We start from the raw sequence: 16,854 nt of genomic DNA, 5'->3' as shown, positions 1-16,854 counted from the left end.
GTGCAGCTGAAAGACAAATTCTAAACATCCCATGCAGTAAAATAGCAAATGATCCAGAAAGTTCCATCAACTCCATGTCACTGAACATGGGGAATGCAACTCGTTCTAGAAATTTCAGAGAAACTAGTTATCTTTCACACCATAAGTTATCTTCACTTTGTTTACAATAGTTTAGAAAGAATCAAAACCAAGGTCTTTGGAGAACATTACAACATGTTTTCTCATAAGCAAGTGATAGACATAGCCAGTTTTTATATTAACACTGCAAGATACATTCTTTGAGTAAATACTGGAGATATTTTAAATTTTTTCATTAAAAAAAATGTTGCAGTCAGCAGAATACATAAGAATTACATTCCTTTAACCTAGAATAACGGGATTCATATTTTCAGAGACATGCACAGACTACAGTAGCATGTTGGGGTTTTTTAATTTTTCTTATTTTAAACTGTTGTGCTGTTGGAAACACAAGCCCATTTAAAATTATCACAACAAGTAACTTTCACTGACTTCAAATATTATATACACACATAGGTCACTTTCTCCACAGCAGAAGAGAATCCTGGTAGCATTCAGCCCATAATCCTGCACTGAAAAACCAATGCAGAATCATGATCAAATATTTTAATATACTTTAAAAACAAACAAAACCTACCAACAAAACCAAAACAAAACAAGAAACAAAGACACCCTGTGACCGGGGGAAAAAAAAAAACAAAACCAAAACCAAAAACCAAACAACTCAGCTTGGGCTTTTATAAAAGCAACAGAACGTCAAGCAATAAAGTAAATTAAATGTTATTACCTGCGAAAAGAACACCTTTAACCCCTCCCTCCTAAGAAGTCAGTTACCAGTAATTCTCAGTTTTTGAAAATACTGCTTTACATTTTCAAATTCAACAATACTACATTAATTTTCTCTTTTGTAACATCCACACAATTTGAACATTTATTACGTTAAAACAGAAGAGATGCATAAAAGACTAAAAAGATTACAAAGTGCAGTACTTCCAAAGTGTAAGAACGTAAAAAGAATATTCAACGTCCCAGAGAATTGCAATGGCATTTTCTTACGCTTTGTAAAGAAAAACTTTAATACTTTAATACTTACGTAATATTAGGATCCACTTGTTTGTAAGCATGGGCTGCACAAGATCCACAGTAGGTATACCCTGCATGGCTGCAAATCAAGGTGCACAAGATGTTAACATGTTAAATATTGTTTAACATCTTAAATATGTTGATACTGCTATTAAGTGTTAATGTCTTGATTATTATTTGTCCCTAATGATCTAGAAATAGTAAGAGTCATCCAAAAATCAACTCCTGAAAGAGCTGGAGAGCACTGTTGCAGAGCTGAATGTATGAGAGACACGTTTGTAAATGTCAGTGACCATTTACTTAAAAGTTAGTAAGCAAGCCTCCAGATCAGAGCACTTCTCGTTACTTGTAAAAGATACTAGTAGACAGACAACACAACTGCGTATTATCTGAAGCTCATGAGAACGCTGAGTGCAGCCAGGGGACAAGGGAATTGCAAGTTGCTGGAGAAAGCTCTTCTAACTGCACTCGGCTAACTGAATACCATGACAGTAGAGGGGTCTGGCAGAGAGAGACCACACGTTACAGCAGATCAACAGAGACTAGAAATGCTCTGTCATCGAAGAATAGCTCAGCTAGAGAACGAATGGGTACAGGGAAAGGAGCGGAACGCAGCCTGGTAGATTTTACCTCAGAGAATGCAATACGTGCTTTATCATTTCCTATCGCTCTGGCCTGGAGCCTTTCTCAGCCTGTGCTCCTGTGTGCACTCCAAAAACATTCATAATTATTCTGTCTACTTGTTTCAAGAATCACATCCAAATCCTAAGACCCATTCCCTTCGGGATTGTTAAAAACAGGAGAAGATTCTGTTTATACTGCTAAAAGCATTAATTCCAGAAAACGTTCATTCAAGCCGGGTGCCAGGCCAAGTGGCGGAGAGCAGCTCACGGCCAGGCCGCAGCACGTCCACAGCAGAAGGCCATGCTCACGTTGCACAACACTTGGGCCACATCAGCTCTGGAGATCATCTGGAGTACCCGTGACCCTAGGTCAACAGTTATCTTTTATTCCGAGTCATGTATGTGCAACAACACACCTACAGCTTTCCAGATGGTCTTTTAACACAACGGTACCGAGAATGATACGTGCTGCAAATCCTGGGACATACAGAATGCTTGAAGAGACAAGTTCCCACTGACAACACGGGAGGATTATGTATTTATTTATACATATGTATGTTCGCATGCATGTATATTCATCCACAGAGTGGTACTCGGAGCAAATTATCCTCAGAATTACCCTGGGGTTTCACTTCACTGTCACTTACTTCACTCATTCTAAAGAGCTCAGAAAGGTACTAACATACACGTTAAGGGGAGAAACAGGAGACTGAGACCTAGTGAACCAGCAAGATACGTTATTTGACAACGTCAAAAAAGCCTTCTGCAAGGTTCCCTCTGCTATAGGTTTCTTCAGCCTTTCAGAAGAATATTATTAGCCATATCCCACTTTACAGATGGGAAAACAAAGGCACAGTTAATGAAACAATTTGGTGAGGCCACGGGAAGACCTCCAGAAATTTTGCAAAACAGAACCTACGTTATCTAATCTGCAGCTGCAAGGCCTCTTTCCTGACATTCCTGCGAGAAAAACTAAGGCGGACTTGGGACAATATTATTATAGAATACTTCAAACATTATGTCAATGCTACGTTAGCACAGGAAAAACATCGTATTTAAGGTGCTTTTTCTAGTGTTTCCTTCCAACTCATAATAAATTGGAATGAGCAATATACTTATTATATCTCTCAGCTATCTTCAGGAAATTGAATTCCACCTAAATAGTTTAGATGATCCCTATTTCTGCTGTGGACAAAAAAAAAAAAAAACCAAACAAAACCAAACTAAAATAACAAAAGTAAATTATTTTGGATAGATAAATAGTGTTTCATTACTTTTTGTTTTGAGCTTTGATAAGATTTGGGGGGGGGGGGCAGGGAAGGGGAACGCTGGATTTTTGCTTTGTGTGTTTTGTTTTGTTTGTTCAAACAGGTGCAGCTGTTCTGTACTAGAAGTGCATTGAAAGAGCTGTCACCTTAGACTACCACTCCACTAATAAACCTCTTATCTGTCCTACTGGATAACAAGTGAATGTTAAGTCTGCAGTCCATCAGCAAAAGGAGATTAATCATACACCAAAACGTGCACAGATTTCTTCCATTCTATGGCATATCCAAAATACTTATTTAAAAACCACACGACATTCCTTTCAGCTAAATACTAGCTTTCACCAGTTTTCAAAATCACTCCAAGTAAAGATGCATTTAACCAATCAAGTATTATATATACTAAAAACAGATTTCAAACTTACGGTGCAATAATGGCTCTAGCAGGTCTTTTTGTGGACTGTACTTGGGAAAGCCAACCTTCTAGTTGTGCATTCAGCTGGGGTCCTAGGAAGAGACAAGGAAATACTGAAGCCATAAAAGATACCTCAAGAGTTAACAAATAAAGGCCACAAGTCCAACAGATTTTAAAACATCTTAAACACCAAAGCCTGTGTTTACATCTCAGAAAAAAAGTCAACCCAACACAGCGGTAATGTTGAAGGTTACAGTAGGAAAGTTTTAATCTCCTAGTAGAGGAAGGTCACTTATTGCACATCCAAACACACACGTAGTGTTTCTTACTCTGTGGACTGATGCACGTACCATTTCATCATTAGAATCGATGGCTGCTGATCTCAAAAGAGAGGCTAACGGATGACTGATTCCTCTAGTAGTCGTATTTGCAGCATTCAGAAGTAAAAAGTTAAGATGACCTACACCAAGAGAGTCTGATATGGGAAGATGATATAATACAAAGACCTTACATACTGACGCGATAGCCAATGGCTATGGTATTGAGTCCTCTATTATTATCAAGCAAGCATAAGAGCAGAACACAAAGCACACTGTAACCTGGAAAAATTGTAAATACGGAGGAAAAAGCTAAAAGTGAGAAGACACCATGCTTATACCAATGCCTTAACAACTTCTGATCAATCAACATATATTAAAAGTACATAGATTTCTTGGCAACATTTAACTTTGATAATTGGTCAATCCAATATTTAACTTATTTTTTTAAAACTAGATTCTTTATCTCATGAAATGGCAAATATTCTCAATCCAATTAGCTGACTAATTTTATCAATTAGTGCTAAAAATGCCTTCTAGAAATACATTAAAAACACCCACGTGTTTTGGTTCTTTCCCATCACAAAGAAAACTTTTGATGTAAAGCTATTCCTGAAGAAGCAGGTCTGGCAAATACAGTGCAACATTCTTTATCTTAAAGAACACAAAACAAACTTTCGAGTAAAACTGATTCAGCTGCTATTGTTACAAGTAACATATCATTAGCAAAGAGAAAAATAGATGTACTTTTTTCAGTTGACACTATGTTTTTGGCAGAAAACTCTGCTTCAGCAGAGTTTATCTGTAAAGTATGGTGCAGTAAGCTGCTTTTCTTCTACTATTCACTTTGTAGATTTTTGTACCTTTCCCAATCAGGTGTAAAACCACCAACTGCCAGGAAAAGTCAAAACCAAATTAAATACCTTAAAACTATTTCACAGCTATGTTCCAAACAGCCCAGATGTCAAGCTGACAGCTCTCCAAAAAGCTGACAAGAGCTACAGAGAACTGGAGCAAAGATGTCAACTTTTGCAGAATCCAGTCAGTCACTCACCAGTGATAGCCAAAAAGCTCTCCCTAGAAAACCTGGAGGGTAAGGGTGTCAGAGCCATGTTTTTTTATACAATATTTAAATTCATGTGTTTCATGAAAAAAAGGATGACTTCTGTGGTTGTAAAGAACCCTGCCTTCTCACACAAAGAAAGTGAACTAGTGCAACACCATTTCCCCAAGTCTACAATCACCTTGAATGCCTTAGTTGCTGCCTACAGCTCTAACAAGGCAAAAGAGTGACACTGATTAGCCACTGTCACTCGTGCAATACAGACTTTGTGAAATGATGAAATTGTAAAAAAAGAAAACCAAACAAAACAAAACACACCAACAACACAAAAACCCACACCAATTTTGCTGTGCTGCTTCTGTTGCTTGGGGAAATTACAAGCAGCAGAGACATGCCGTAGAGATAAAGATAATAACTTCTTAGAAAATGGAGGCTGTTGGGGAAGCTAAGGAAAAATAAATAGATCTCTATTTCCATCCTCTTTCTAAGCTAGTAGGAGACTAACAAAACAGTATTCTATTACAGTCTTACCACTTATTTTTTATATACTTAAGAGTGAAGACACAAATCACTTAAAAAAACTTGACTTCCTAATTCTCCCAAAGTATGCAGAAGGATAAAGTACTTACTGAATGAAGCTCCTCAGGAGGATAGAATTTTCTTTTTTTCCAAACACACCTACTACCCAGAGAGTGAAATAAAACATGACTCCGACCCCTTCTCAATAAGATCCACAGGCTGCACAACAGCAGAAGGGCCGGAACCTCTCAAGCACAGCGAGACAGCCTTGGGACTCTTCCCCAACAAGGCACAGTGCTTGGCCTTCCCCCATCTCTTCCTTAGCCAGGGATTTCGATTAAGAAGGTGGTTAAGGCAATTCATCTCTGCTTAAGACAAATCAGGTAACTTGCTGAACAGTTTAAGACAAAGTTCAGAATCTCTGCTAATTTTCTAAAATTCCATATGACTGTTCAAATCTGGCCAAAACTTCCTATCTTACAGTGTAGTAGCAGAGTAAGACACCCAAGCTTGCTTAGGCTGCTATTACAGACACACACTCTGACAAAGTAGCAAATGTTTTTTTCCTAGAGGCAGTAAAATAACAGATCTGTATGACCCAAGGGATGAAACTGCTGTCAGTGTTTACTTAAGGACCAAGTAACACAACTGCTTTCAGATTTTTTTTCCCTTTAATGCAACCACAAGGTGCCTTTTTAAATCATTAACCCCGACCTAATGTAAGTTTTCGTTTCAACTGATACTTATTTGTACTATTTTAATAAAACACGTAATCAAATCTGTCTCTCCAAAGGACTAACAGAAACAGAGAATGGAGAGTACAGCATATCCACCTGACCTTTTAGCTAAAGAAAAAAAATAATCCAACAGTACCTACATGAACTGGCAGGAGTATCACCTGCCTGCAGCTTCCTAGGCTCACAAATACTTTAAGGGGGATATTCTAAAACTGCCATTCTCTTGTTACCAAGTCAGCATCAACTTTTTGTTGAAGTGTTTAGAGAAGTTTTTCTTCCAGTTTCTCAGACATGACAATGCTTGAGGCTAAAGTCAAAATGTTTCAATTGGAGATACAAAATATAAATAAACCCACATTATCACAGTAGATATGCTCTGCCATATGGAATTGTATTATAGAAGATGAGTAGCTTCTTCACGAAGAGCTCTGTAAGTAAGTTCTGTTTATATGTAAGTGAAGCTAAACTGGAAGAAAGTCTTTGCAAATAGTCACTGAGATAACCGCGATAAATATCCACCTTCTAAGCTGACAAGCACAGGAGAGGAATAGCGCTGCTGCCTGTGCATCCTCCTCCTCCAGCAGTGGGAAGTAGGAGAGGTCCCCGCTCCTGAGCTGCGGGTGGGAAGCCCAGCTTGAGAAAGCTGGCAGGAGGAGCGCAGCGGGATTTTTAAGGCTAACCCAGACAGAAGGACAGAAAGCTTTATGGTTGCAACTTCTAGATACAACAATCAATACAGTTTAACGTTAATACTCTAAGATCAGACCTGTTATTGATTAAAGGAAGATTAGGCGGCAAAATACGAGCTTCACTGAAGCACGTAACATTAAGATCTGCATTTCAACCCTGTGAAGTAAGGTATAAATATAGGTATGTAACTAAAGAATGCTGACAATATCTCTGGATATTTCACATCCTGTTTTGTTTTGGAAACCAGGAGAAGCTGTGCCAATTTAAAAATAATTGCAAGCACAGTCCAAGTCTCCATCAGACAAATTTATGGGTACAGCTACAGGCAGCATTTATTCAAATATCTTGCCTAAAGGGATAAATTATTTTTACAGTCAACATTATCCCCTCACAAAGCACTAGAGTAAGTAAGAAGGAATCCTTCTGCGTTAAATACACGCCAGCATCACACAATGAATAGTAACAAAGACATCTGGGAGTTGCATGCTTAGGTTCATCACCTCAATTTACAGCTACCATGGTCCAGGCTTTGCGGGTTGAGCCAAACCGGCACATTCTTTCTACAGCCGAGGCGTGAGGCTGAACTGCTTACATGCCAAGCGTCAACACAATCCAGTGGGGACTTGCTCCTGCCCCAGCAGCCACCATTACTAGTGCAAACCCCACTTTTCCCATTGGTAGGGAAGTCTCAGTGAATGGTTTCTTTGCTGGAAGAGCATAAGCCTCAACGCAAATTCGGAGCAGCACCAGGGAAAACTGCTCAGCTCTCGCTTGGTTCCACGTGTACAACGCTTGCAGCAACGCAAGTAATGCTGGAGCACAATGACAGTAACGATGCATTCACCAGCTTCTGAACTTCTGCTTGACATCTTTCACTTGTCTAAGCAAGTCTGCTAGCCTACAGGAGCCAACTATTTGTTTTCTGAGCCTTACTCCTTTTATCTTTTAACTGTCTTTACCCATTGATGAAAAAGTCTACACCTCGAAAATACTTGTAATAAATATTACAGCATATGTACTAAGAAGTAAGGAAGACTTTATTCTTGCAGCATGTTAGAAAAATCATGGTAAGCGACAGTGAAACTCCAATCTGAAACATGACAAAGGACTAAATAGTTTCTCTTCTTAGTTAAAACTGCAGAAAGCATAAGGATTGTTTTAAAGAACACACACCCCACTTGAAAAAAAAATCCGTTTCTCACTGCAACAAAAGCCAAATCCTTGAATAAAGAACAAGTTTTATCTATGCAAAGACTAGAATTTGCCAGGAGTAGAAGGTGATTTTCAACAACTCATGTTGATGGGCACATTCTCTACTGCTAGCATATACTCCTTTCCTATACTGAATATTGATGAAACGGTGAAATCAGCCTTATAGGCAAGGCAGGAATTTATTTATGCAAACTATAGGACTGGCGAAAGAAAAAGTCATGTACAAGTTAAGATTACACTGATGCTACATAAACTCCTATTATACACATTGTAAAATGGACATAAAACAGCAGGTAATGCTTTAATGGGGGAAAATAAAACTGAAGCCACAAAGAAACATTGAAATCTGCTTTGGTGGCAGTTCTCACTTGCATGTCCCAGTTTTACAGTATCCCACTAGCTCTTTAATTTCCTTTACTGAAAGTTATTAGAAAATAAATAATCAATCTGTACACCACTCTTTAAGAATATCAACCAACGTGCACCTACCTAGCTTTATAAAATACTTTAGCAGTTAGATCATTCAGAGATCCAAACAAATGACCTTCTGTTTTATAGCTCTAAGAAAGTGATTTTGGCTCTAATACATGCTAAATGTAACCTGAATTTGTGAAAGTATTCACTAAGTGGTACTTGCAGGCCTATTTTAATAATACCAGGACCGCACCAAATATAAAGCTCTTTTTCAATTCCAAATGTGCAGTAAAAGTTGAATCGGCATTCTTTAGTTGGAGTATCTTGATTGTGACTGTGTTTAAGTGATTCAGCTACAATAATAGCCTGGAAATTGTATTTTAATTTATTCCAGTATACTTTTGCAGTATACAATGTTAAATAATACTGCCTGCATATTAATACTGTGTTCCATGATTAATTCATAAATGAGCCAGCAATGACACATCCACTTTCCCTCTAAAAAGGCTAAAAAAGATAGAAGACTGAAGGGAGAGAAACATTACATTCACTATTTAACAGTGCAAAGCAAATACTTTATGAATTTGCAAGACACTATGATTAGTTGTTCACAGATTGCAAAGTAGGAATTTAACTTAATAGCTGTATTTGCAATGCTCCAGCTAATGTCACAACATTAAGATTTCATGATCAGTACATTAATTATCCTGCTACTGCAGGAAGTTCCTTTCACTACAAGAGATCAGGCCAAAGCTCTCCTTCATTTGAGTGACCCTCACACACTTTTTGCACTTTGTTTTCCCGGACTCATTTGTCCATGACCGTCTACAAACAACATGGTGATTCATTACTTCTACACTACATTTATGAATGAGCTGTGATGAGTTATTCCAACTTTGGAGAACGTGCCAGGGTTCTTGGCACACCAGAGTTAAACACTTTCATAAAAAGACTCTTTTATTGTATAGCAACCATATTCCCCAACCCCTCGCCTGCATTCACAGTCCAACAACACACAAGATTGCGCACGTTATTTCCTTCTAGCCACTTCAGCTGATGCAGAGACTCAGATCCAACACGCTACGGGGAAGGGTTTCTGCTCTCAGTCAAGGTAGGATGCAGCTGCTCTGAGGGCCGGTGAAAGACATCCCAGCAGCAGCGACTGCCCTCAGAAACCTGGTGAGCAGATCACACAGATTCAAAAATATCACAGCAGAGCACAAACAGCTGTAACTGATGTACGCACTTTTTCTGATGCTGATGAAAATTCCAGCTAGTGCCAAACACACACACAAATCCTGTGAATACATCACTATTCATTAAAATGAACACTTTCACGTCACTCTCCGGGGCCCCCAAGCCCCAGAAAGTGCAAGTGAGAAAAGCTGCACTATCTCAGAATCACACTGCTATTGCAGGTTGAAGCTGGCTACCTCAAAGAGCTATTAACAGAGAGGAGGTTTTGGCATCAGAAAGATCAGTATTTGGTATAAAGGCAGTAAAAAAACATTAATGTGATTCTTATTAAGGATTACAGAGGAGTAGAAGGGACTGCAAGCATGCTAAAACAGTGGCCAACTGAGAGAAACATCTTTTTGAAACAGATCATTCATGGCACACAACTGCCCTTTCATTTATTTTCTGATCTGCAGGAGTTCTTTGAAGTACTACTCCTTCCAGCTGACCTAGACATCATCATGCAGACCCCAGGCCGAAAGACAAGGTCTGAACATCCCTCGTCGCATGACAGCCAGTTACTTGGAAGTTTTGGCATCTGTTGTCCAAACAAATTAGAAGCTTAATCCTTACAAACGCTAGCAACAAGATGGCAGTGCCTACCTCCTTTGGGGTTCTTTTACTTACAAGCCAGGGCAGCAGAAAACCAACTCTCAACAAAGGAGTGCCATAAAACTTAAAGTCTCTTCAAACATTTACGTGGAGACAGACCATTTACTTGGCCTATCACAAAAAATAGCTCTGAAGACAATTAAGCGCAGTGCCCTTTCAAGTCGACCTAACGATTACTCTGCCAACCCACCTTTGCCTCAGTAAGCATATGGAAATTAAGGTGGTTCCAGCTCAAACAACTTGATACAGACTACCAGAAAGCCCACCTCTGATCACTGTGGCTTGGTTGAGTAAAACAGAGAAATAAGCCATACCTAATAAGATGACAAAGTGATGTTGCAGGGCAAGTTTCAGATCATGTAGTATTGCTATTCACACACACTCTCAATTTCATTTTACTCCTGTGATTTGGAATAGCTTAATAAAAACCTTTGAGTTTTGTCTGTAGCAGCATGCCACTGACTGGGGAAAAGTTGAGACAAGAAGTCTTACCAAATGCATTAATAAAAAGAGTGCTACAGTATTCAATTAGCACTTCCAGAAGCCAGGCAAGGCAGGCCAGCTGCCAGTGAATAAGCCATGTTAAGCGCCCTAATGCGTGACATCTCACTTGTAATGGCATGCTATACAGCAAAAAAAGCTGCACATAAGCTAATGTTTATTTTAATTTCAGCAACGTATGGATTGATTCCTCACAGAACTGCCCAGCACTTCCAGAATGTACTCACATGGAAGAGTAAATCGGGAGAGAGTATCCACACCCTCCAGACTGCAAATAGCCTGTGCTTGGGATAGTGTGCCATTGCCGTTGTATTTCAGCTGCTCCTTTTGTATCTAGGAGTGTATCTGTCCTGCATTCAAAATCATGGAAAATTACGCCATTTTTATTTCAAGTTGTCCTTAATCTTCCTCTTCCCCCTGCTGGCCAAAATCAATCTCTCAAGAGGTCTGGATGCTAGGTGGTTGAATTAGCCCAGCAGGAGTGGGACTTTCTTCCAAAAATAAATCAGGGTGTAATATTTTTCACCACATAACAGTGATTTTTTTTTTTTTTTTAAGCAATCTACATGACAGTAGTGAAACAAGGCAATGCTTTTATGTACATGGTATGCCTTTATCTCATTTTTGCAAGTTTTTAGCAGCTACCATGCACCAGGCTGCTAGTCCACAAAAGCAATGGCATGCCACATACCATTTTTAACTTTTTCAAAAGCAGACACAGCGATTAAGGTCTGCGAGTGAAAACACAGGTTATTCAGACCAGTGGCTTATTATCAGCAATGGTCATGGTGTTATTTCAGTTTGGGAGCTCAGCTGTAAAGCTTCCCATATTCAGCGCTGCTGCTAAGTAGGACGAGGAACAACTGACCAAACTGACTTCATTGTTAGTTTGCTGCCAGACAAATGCTCCACAGGTCCACATCTGAAGTCCACTGAGATGCTACATGGACTCATGTGGAATGAACATGAACTTCCCCACACCAAGAATTCTAGAGAAGAATATACGATGATAATTTTGGTCTAATTTTTTATATTCAGCTCAGCTGCAGAAACTTCCTAAAGAACTTGCTTTTAAATTTTTTCTTCACAACAGCACGTTATGGATGAAGAACACATAGGAAGTTAAATATTAACATCACCACGAAGCCCATCTTCTCCTCCCTGCCCCGCTTCTCAGCTTCAGGTAGAAAGCACTGAGCTCACTTTCCCTCCAATAACAACAAAGTTGTTTACTTATAGTTAGATGTGATATTCTAACATGTGAACATGCCTGGATACGCATAATTGCACAGCCAGTCTCACCTGCTTTAAAACATTAATTAGCATCATACAATTAGGTGATGTGTTCACACCAGAATGTAGTGCATGCTTGTATTTTCCAAGGCAGAACCTAAGCAGTGCATATGCGGTAGCTGGAGAAAATAGAGGAATGAGGGTCTCCTTTCAGCTGAAGCAACTGCTGCCCCACAGAAATGAGCAGTCTCTAAAGACAGCAAGTGGTATTTCTTCTAAGCCCTCCCACATACATTACACACTGACCCTCCATGAAGAGTAGTAGCTCCCTCTTACTTGGTTGTGGCTTCACCTCTGATATTGCTTCCACTCCTGGAGTGCAGAGAAGCTAGCTAATCCAGTTTAAGGATATCCTCTGGCCACAAAAGCTGGTTTGCATTCTGGATCGATCCTTTGTCCCTCAGCTGGCTTCGGCCCTTCTTTCCCAGGGCTGACTTCTACAGCCAGATCTTGCAAATACCCCTTTTTTTTTTTTTTTTTTTTTTTTTAAGCATAGCAATGGGTGCTCTACTTTTGTAGTCAACCCTGCACCCTCACCCTCCGCCCAGTCCAGGATGCCATGCATCATCCTGGATGCTTTGTTGATGTTTTACCCTCAGGTACCAGGCATCTCGGGATAAACTTCCACTTAAAATCCTCATCCTCACACAGCCTCTTTAGCATGCTTTCAGACATAACGATTTTGAACACATCCTTCAAAAATCACATTTCTCATTACCCTTTCAGACAGGGTCATCTTAGCTACAGAGCAGGATGAGAGTTTCCAGTGCATCTGCTTGCCCCATGTAATCAAACTCAGCTCTGTAGGAAGAGCGCAGTTTTCAGGAAATGGGAAACTTAAATGCTAACCAGTTTATATATAACCCAGCAAATCGCTTCTGGGCCGAGACAGTAAGCACGAAGAGAGTAGGTAGGAGGACTTAACACAATCCCCGGAGAATCACGGGAACGTGCTGAAGAACTATCACAATTCAAACTCCAATCCCTGCCTCAGCTCCATCTTTGAGGCTACGCAGGTTGAAACCACGTGGTAAAAATCCAGACTTTCTTCAAGTGGTATGGTTGAGGAAATGAGCCCACGTTACAAGTTTGAAATAGCAGCCGACAGGTGAGCGTGGCCTAAAATACAGGAAGACTTTAAGTCTATGATGAACACACACCCTCTCGGTCCCCACTTGCTTCCTCTTGAGTTTTGATGGACCCTCCTAAGTGGCACACAAAAATTAGCTTCTGAACAACAAATAACAGGTAATCCCTGTCTTGCTGAACAGGGATAATGCCTACTCTCACATGCCCTACATAAACAGCACAAGATAGTTCTATAGGGAAGGACATAAATAATGCTCTTTTCTCGTTGAAGGAAAATCCTACAAAGGAAAACAAAACACACTTCCCAAAACTCCAGCCTATGCAACACCAATCACTTCCCCCCAGCATACACACTGTAACAGTTACACTTTAAGTTGTCAGAAGTATAGTCACCATAACTTGTTACAACACATTCAGTTTTTATTTATTCATGCAGTGTAAGTGTCTGGGCAACCATCCCACACCTCCTCAATAAGCAATAACCAGAGGGCTGCCCAACAGCAAGGGGAGCAACATGTGTTTGGATGTCTTATTACAGACAAGTAGTACTGGCTGAACTAGTCACACAAACTTAGCAGGGTGTAGTCTAACAAAATTATGCATTTAATTTTTATAGAAAAGAAAACAGCCAAACACAGCATCTAGGCCTCTTAATTAAAAAAAAAAAAAATAAAATAAAAAAAAAAACACACACAAAAATTCTCATTTGGAAGTATCCAGCAGTAACTTGGTATGATGTCCAAAATCAAACTACAGAATTTATGTGTAAGGTTGCCTAGCCATTCCACATTGTAAATCCATTTTCTGTCTTATTCATAAAGTATAAATAGCACAAATGAGCTGGGAAGTGTTACCACAAAGCTTCAAGATTTTGATGCCTTTGCATGTGTTTAAATCTATACCTTTGACATGATTTTGTTTGCTTTCTGTAAACAGAGTACTACCTACCTTTCTAGACAGTTGGAAAAAACTGTAATTGCAAGCTATTGACACAGAATGAAGATTTGAGACCAGTTTTGTAATGGACAAACCAATTATGTTTGGAATATTAAACTCAGAAGGAAAACAATCATCCCCTATTGTTGTCTCGGAACTGCCTACCCACCATTTAAAGCCCAGCTACTCATCCCACAATCTGCTTCTTCCTCTGCTACACTCCACGCTGTATTTCTTTTCTTCCCTTTGCATTTTTGCCTCAAACCTTGTTCAGTAATTTGTGGAGGAGAGGGGAAACCGCACCTATTATAGTCAAGACAAGTGGATGACTTTTCACATCTATTTTTTCTTAAATGTCAGTTTAGGATCCTGAATGCATTTTTTTGTTTTAACTGTATCCCTCCCCTCCCTCTGAACTATTCTTTATGACAGCCTCTTGTTCACCTAAGTGGGTTCACCTGCAGTTTTGTAATTATCTTTACTCCTGAGGCCAGTAAGACCATCCCTTACAAATCTCCTTGTTGACAGCTCTGAAAATACAAACATGTATCCTACCCACAACAGCAGAGTTCTGCCCCCAGAGCCAGTAAAACTTATTTCTGAACATATGTGCTATCAAGCCACTGTCTTTTTTTTCTGTCTTTTTCTGAGAGGGCAAGGGGAGCAGTAGCCCTTCCTCCATTGCACCATGTCTTCCGTCTATTCTTTTTCTGCAAATACTACATTTTTAAATGGACTGAGCCCATTCTGTACTGCTGCTTTGTAACTTTCCGTTGCTACTAGGGAAAACGCTCTGGAAGAAAAGACAGAAGCTCGTCTTGGACTACATGAAGTGAAATAAACCTTATTTCCCCACCACCTCCACCACTCCATCACCTGCCTCCTAACCCTACAAAACACACCTGACATCCCAAATTCTCTCAGGAGGAAAAAACAAAACGAAACAAAACAAAAGAAAAAAAAAAAAAAAAACAAACAAAGCAAACCACGAGTGTAATCCAAAATACCGGCATCTGTTCGTGCGCTCCCACACCGAGCGAGTGCCACGTTGGGTGCGAGGCACAGGGCCCGGGCTGGCGCTGCCGTGGGACGGGACGCCGCGGCCAGACCCCGGCTTTGCGGCCCGGCCCGGAGGGGCCCGCGGCGGCAGGTGGGTGTGCTCGGTTTCCCCGGGGCCACGCTGCGGCCACCGGCTGCGACCCCGCCCCGGCTCTACCGGCCCCCCCGGGCCCGGCAGACCCTCACCGGGCCCGCGAAGGGCCGCGGTTCCCGGTCCTCAGCCCCCCGCCCCCTCTCCCTCCCTCAGCCCGCCATGTGCCGGCTGCGCCGGCGGGGGCGGGGCCGGCTGCCCCTCCCCGCACCCGGTACCGGCCCCGGCCGCGGCCCCGGCGGCGGAAAGTGCTGATTCAGCCCCCGCCCCCCGCCCCCGGCGGCGCTGCGGGCCGCGGCGCCGGTACCTGAGGCTGTGTACCAGCTGCCGGCGTGGCTGGCCTCCCGGCAGAGTACCCGGTTGGACATCTTGGTGCCGGAGCCGCCTATGGTGTTCGGGGGAGGCGGTGGGGGACGGGCCCGGCCGCGGCGGCGGCGCTGCTCCCCCTCCTCCCCCGGCACGGCCCGGGCCCCGCGGGCGGAGGCGGCGCTGCCGGCGGCGCCTCCGGGCGGGCGGGCGGGCGGCGAGCGGGAGGGGGGCGCGCGGGGGCGGCGGGCGGGGCGGCGCGGGCCGGGGGCGCGGGGCCGGGCTGGGCCGCAGGCGGTCGCCCCGCGGGGAGCGGGGACAAAGCCCGAGGCCGCCGCCGCCGCCAACTCCGCGCTGGCAGGTGGGGGGGCGCGAAGAGAAGGAGGCCGCGGCGGCAGCTGGGTTTGGCCCGGCTCGGCTCCCGTGGACTAGGGGCCGCGCGGGCGCCGCTCCCCCATTGGGCACGAAAGCAAAAGCCTCGCCGCCATTGGCCGCCCTCTCTCGCCGTGCCCGCCCACCGCTTTGACAAGCCCGGAATGGAGCGGCGCCGCCTCGTGGGGGGAAGCGCGGGGGGGGGGGGGGGGGGGGGGGGGGAGGGAAAGAAGGCGGGGCTCAGGAGGGAGAGCGCCCCTCGGATTGGCCGGCCGCGTTGCCGTGGCGATCGCTTCTGGCCTCGCTGATTGGCGGGGCTGTGTCTCCGTGGTGGAAGGGAAGATTACGAGCGCAGGTCAGATGAGGGGAGGCCGGTTGGGGCGGGAGGGGGGGGAACGACGTGACACGAGTAGGGGCCGAGGGGGAGCTCCGCCCAGCGCCCCCCCCCTCCCGCCGGGTCACGGTGGGCGGTTCCCCTCACGCGGTGCCGCCGTTGGGGGCGCGCGGCCGCCGGGCCCCTTCGTTCCGCGCCGCCTCGGCGGGTCCGGCAACGGCTGAGGGGCGCGGCTGGCGGCAGCAGCCCCGTCCCCTCCCTCCGGACAGGGCGAGGCCTGAGGGGGAGGCCGGGCGGTGTGTTCCCGGGAGCGCAGCGGCTTACTTCGGTGCCCGGGGGGTCGCCCTCTCGCTGTGAGGAGAACACGCAGTGGCGCCGCCTCTGTGTGTGTGTCCGTCCGTCCGTTCCCCCCCCCCCCACCCCCCCCCCCCCCCCTTCCCCGCGACGGGCTGTGGGAGCGGTTCGGGGGTTTGAGGGGCTCGTTTCGCAAAGGCGGGGGCTGAGGGCACGGGGAGTTTGCTGGGCCGAAGCTCCTTGTTTCTGAGCTAGCAAATTCCCTTTCCTACGCCTCCTTCCCCGAGCCGTTACGTCTTTGGTACCGCGGCCCGCCGCGAGGGCTGCTGCGGGAATACATTGTGTAGAAGTCTCCTCAGCTCCATCCTTCCCCAC

At 43.6% G+C, this 16,854-nt stretch overlaps 1 protein-coding gene across 3 annotated transcripts in view; it reads right to left on the bottom strand.

Annotated features, from left to right (window-relative positions):
- Positions 1-15,679, bottom strand: part of MEMO1 (mediator of cell motility 1) — a 28,210-nt gene extending 12,531 nt beyond the window's left edge. The window contains exons 1-3 of one of the 3 annotated variants that reach the window (XM_042789524.1): positions 15,481-15,679; positions 3,415-3,496; positions 1,112-1,180 (exon numbers count right to left, since the gene is read on the bottom strand). In XM_042789524.1, coding sequence (XP_042645458.1) covers positions 1,112-1,180; positions 3,415-3,496; positions 15,481-15,541 — 212 coding nt within the window. In that variant the 5' untranslated portion in view covers positions 15,542-15,679. Of the gene's footprint in view, positions 1-1,111; positions 1,181-3,414; positions 3,497-15,020; positions 15,052-15,480 lie in introns of those variants that run through there. The other 2 variants (XM_033011063.2, XM_009971831.3) reach the window with 2 other exon arrangements.
- Positions 15,680-16,854: the final 1,175 nt, after the last annotated feature.

This window comes from Tyto alba, unplaced genomic scaffold, assembly GCF_018691265.1.
Source record: "Tyto alba isolate M040663 unplaced genomic scaffold, T.alba_DEE_v4.0 Super-Scaffold_16, whole genome shotgun sequence".
Classification (NCBI taxonomy): Eukaryota; Metazoa; Chordata; class Aves; order Strigiformes; family Tytonidae; genus Tyto; species Tyto alba.
This window is presented reverse-complemented; position numbering and strand designations above follow the sequence as displayed.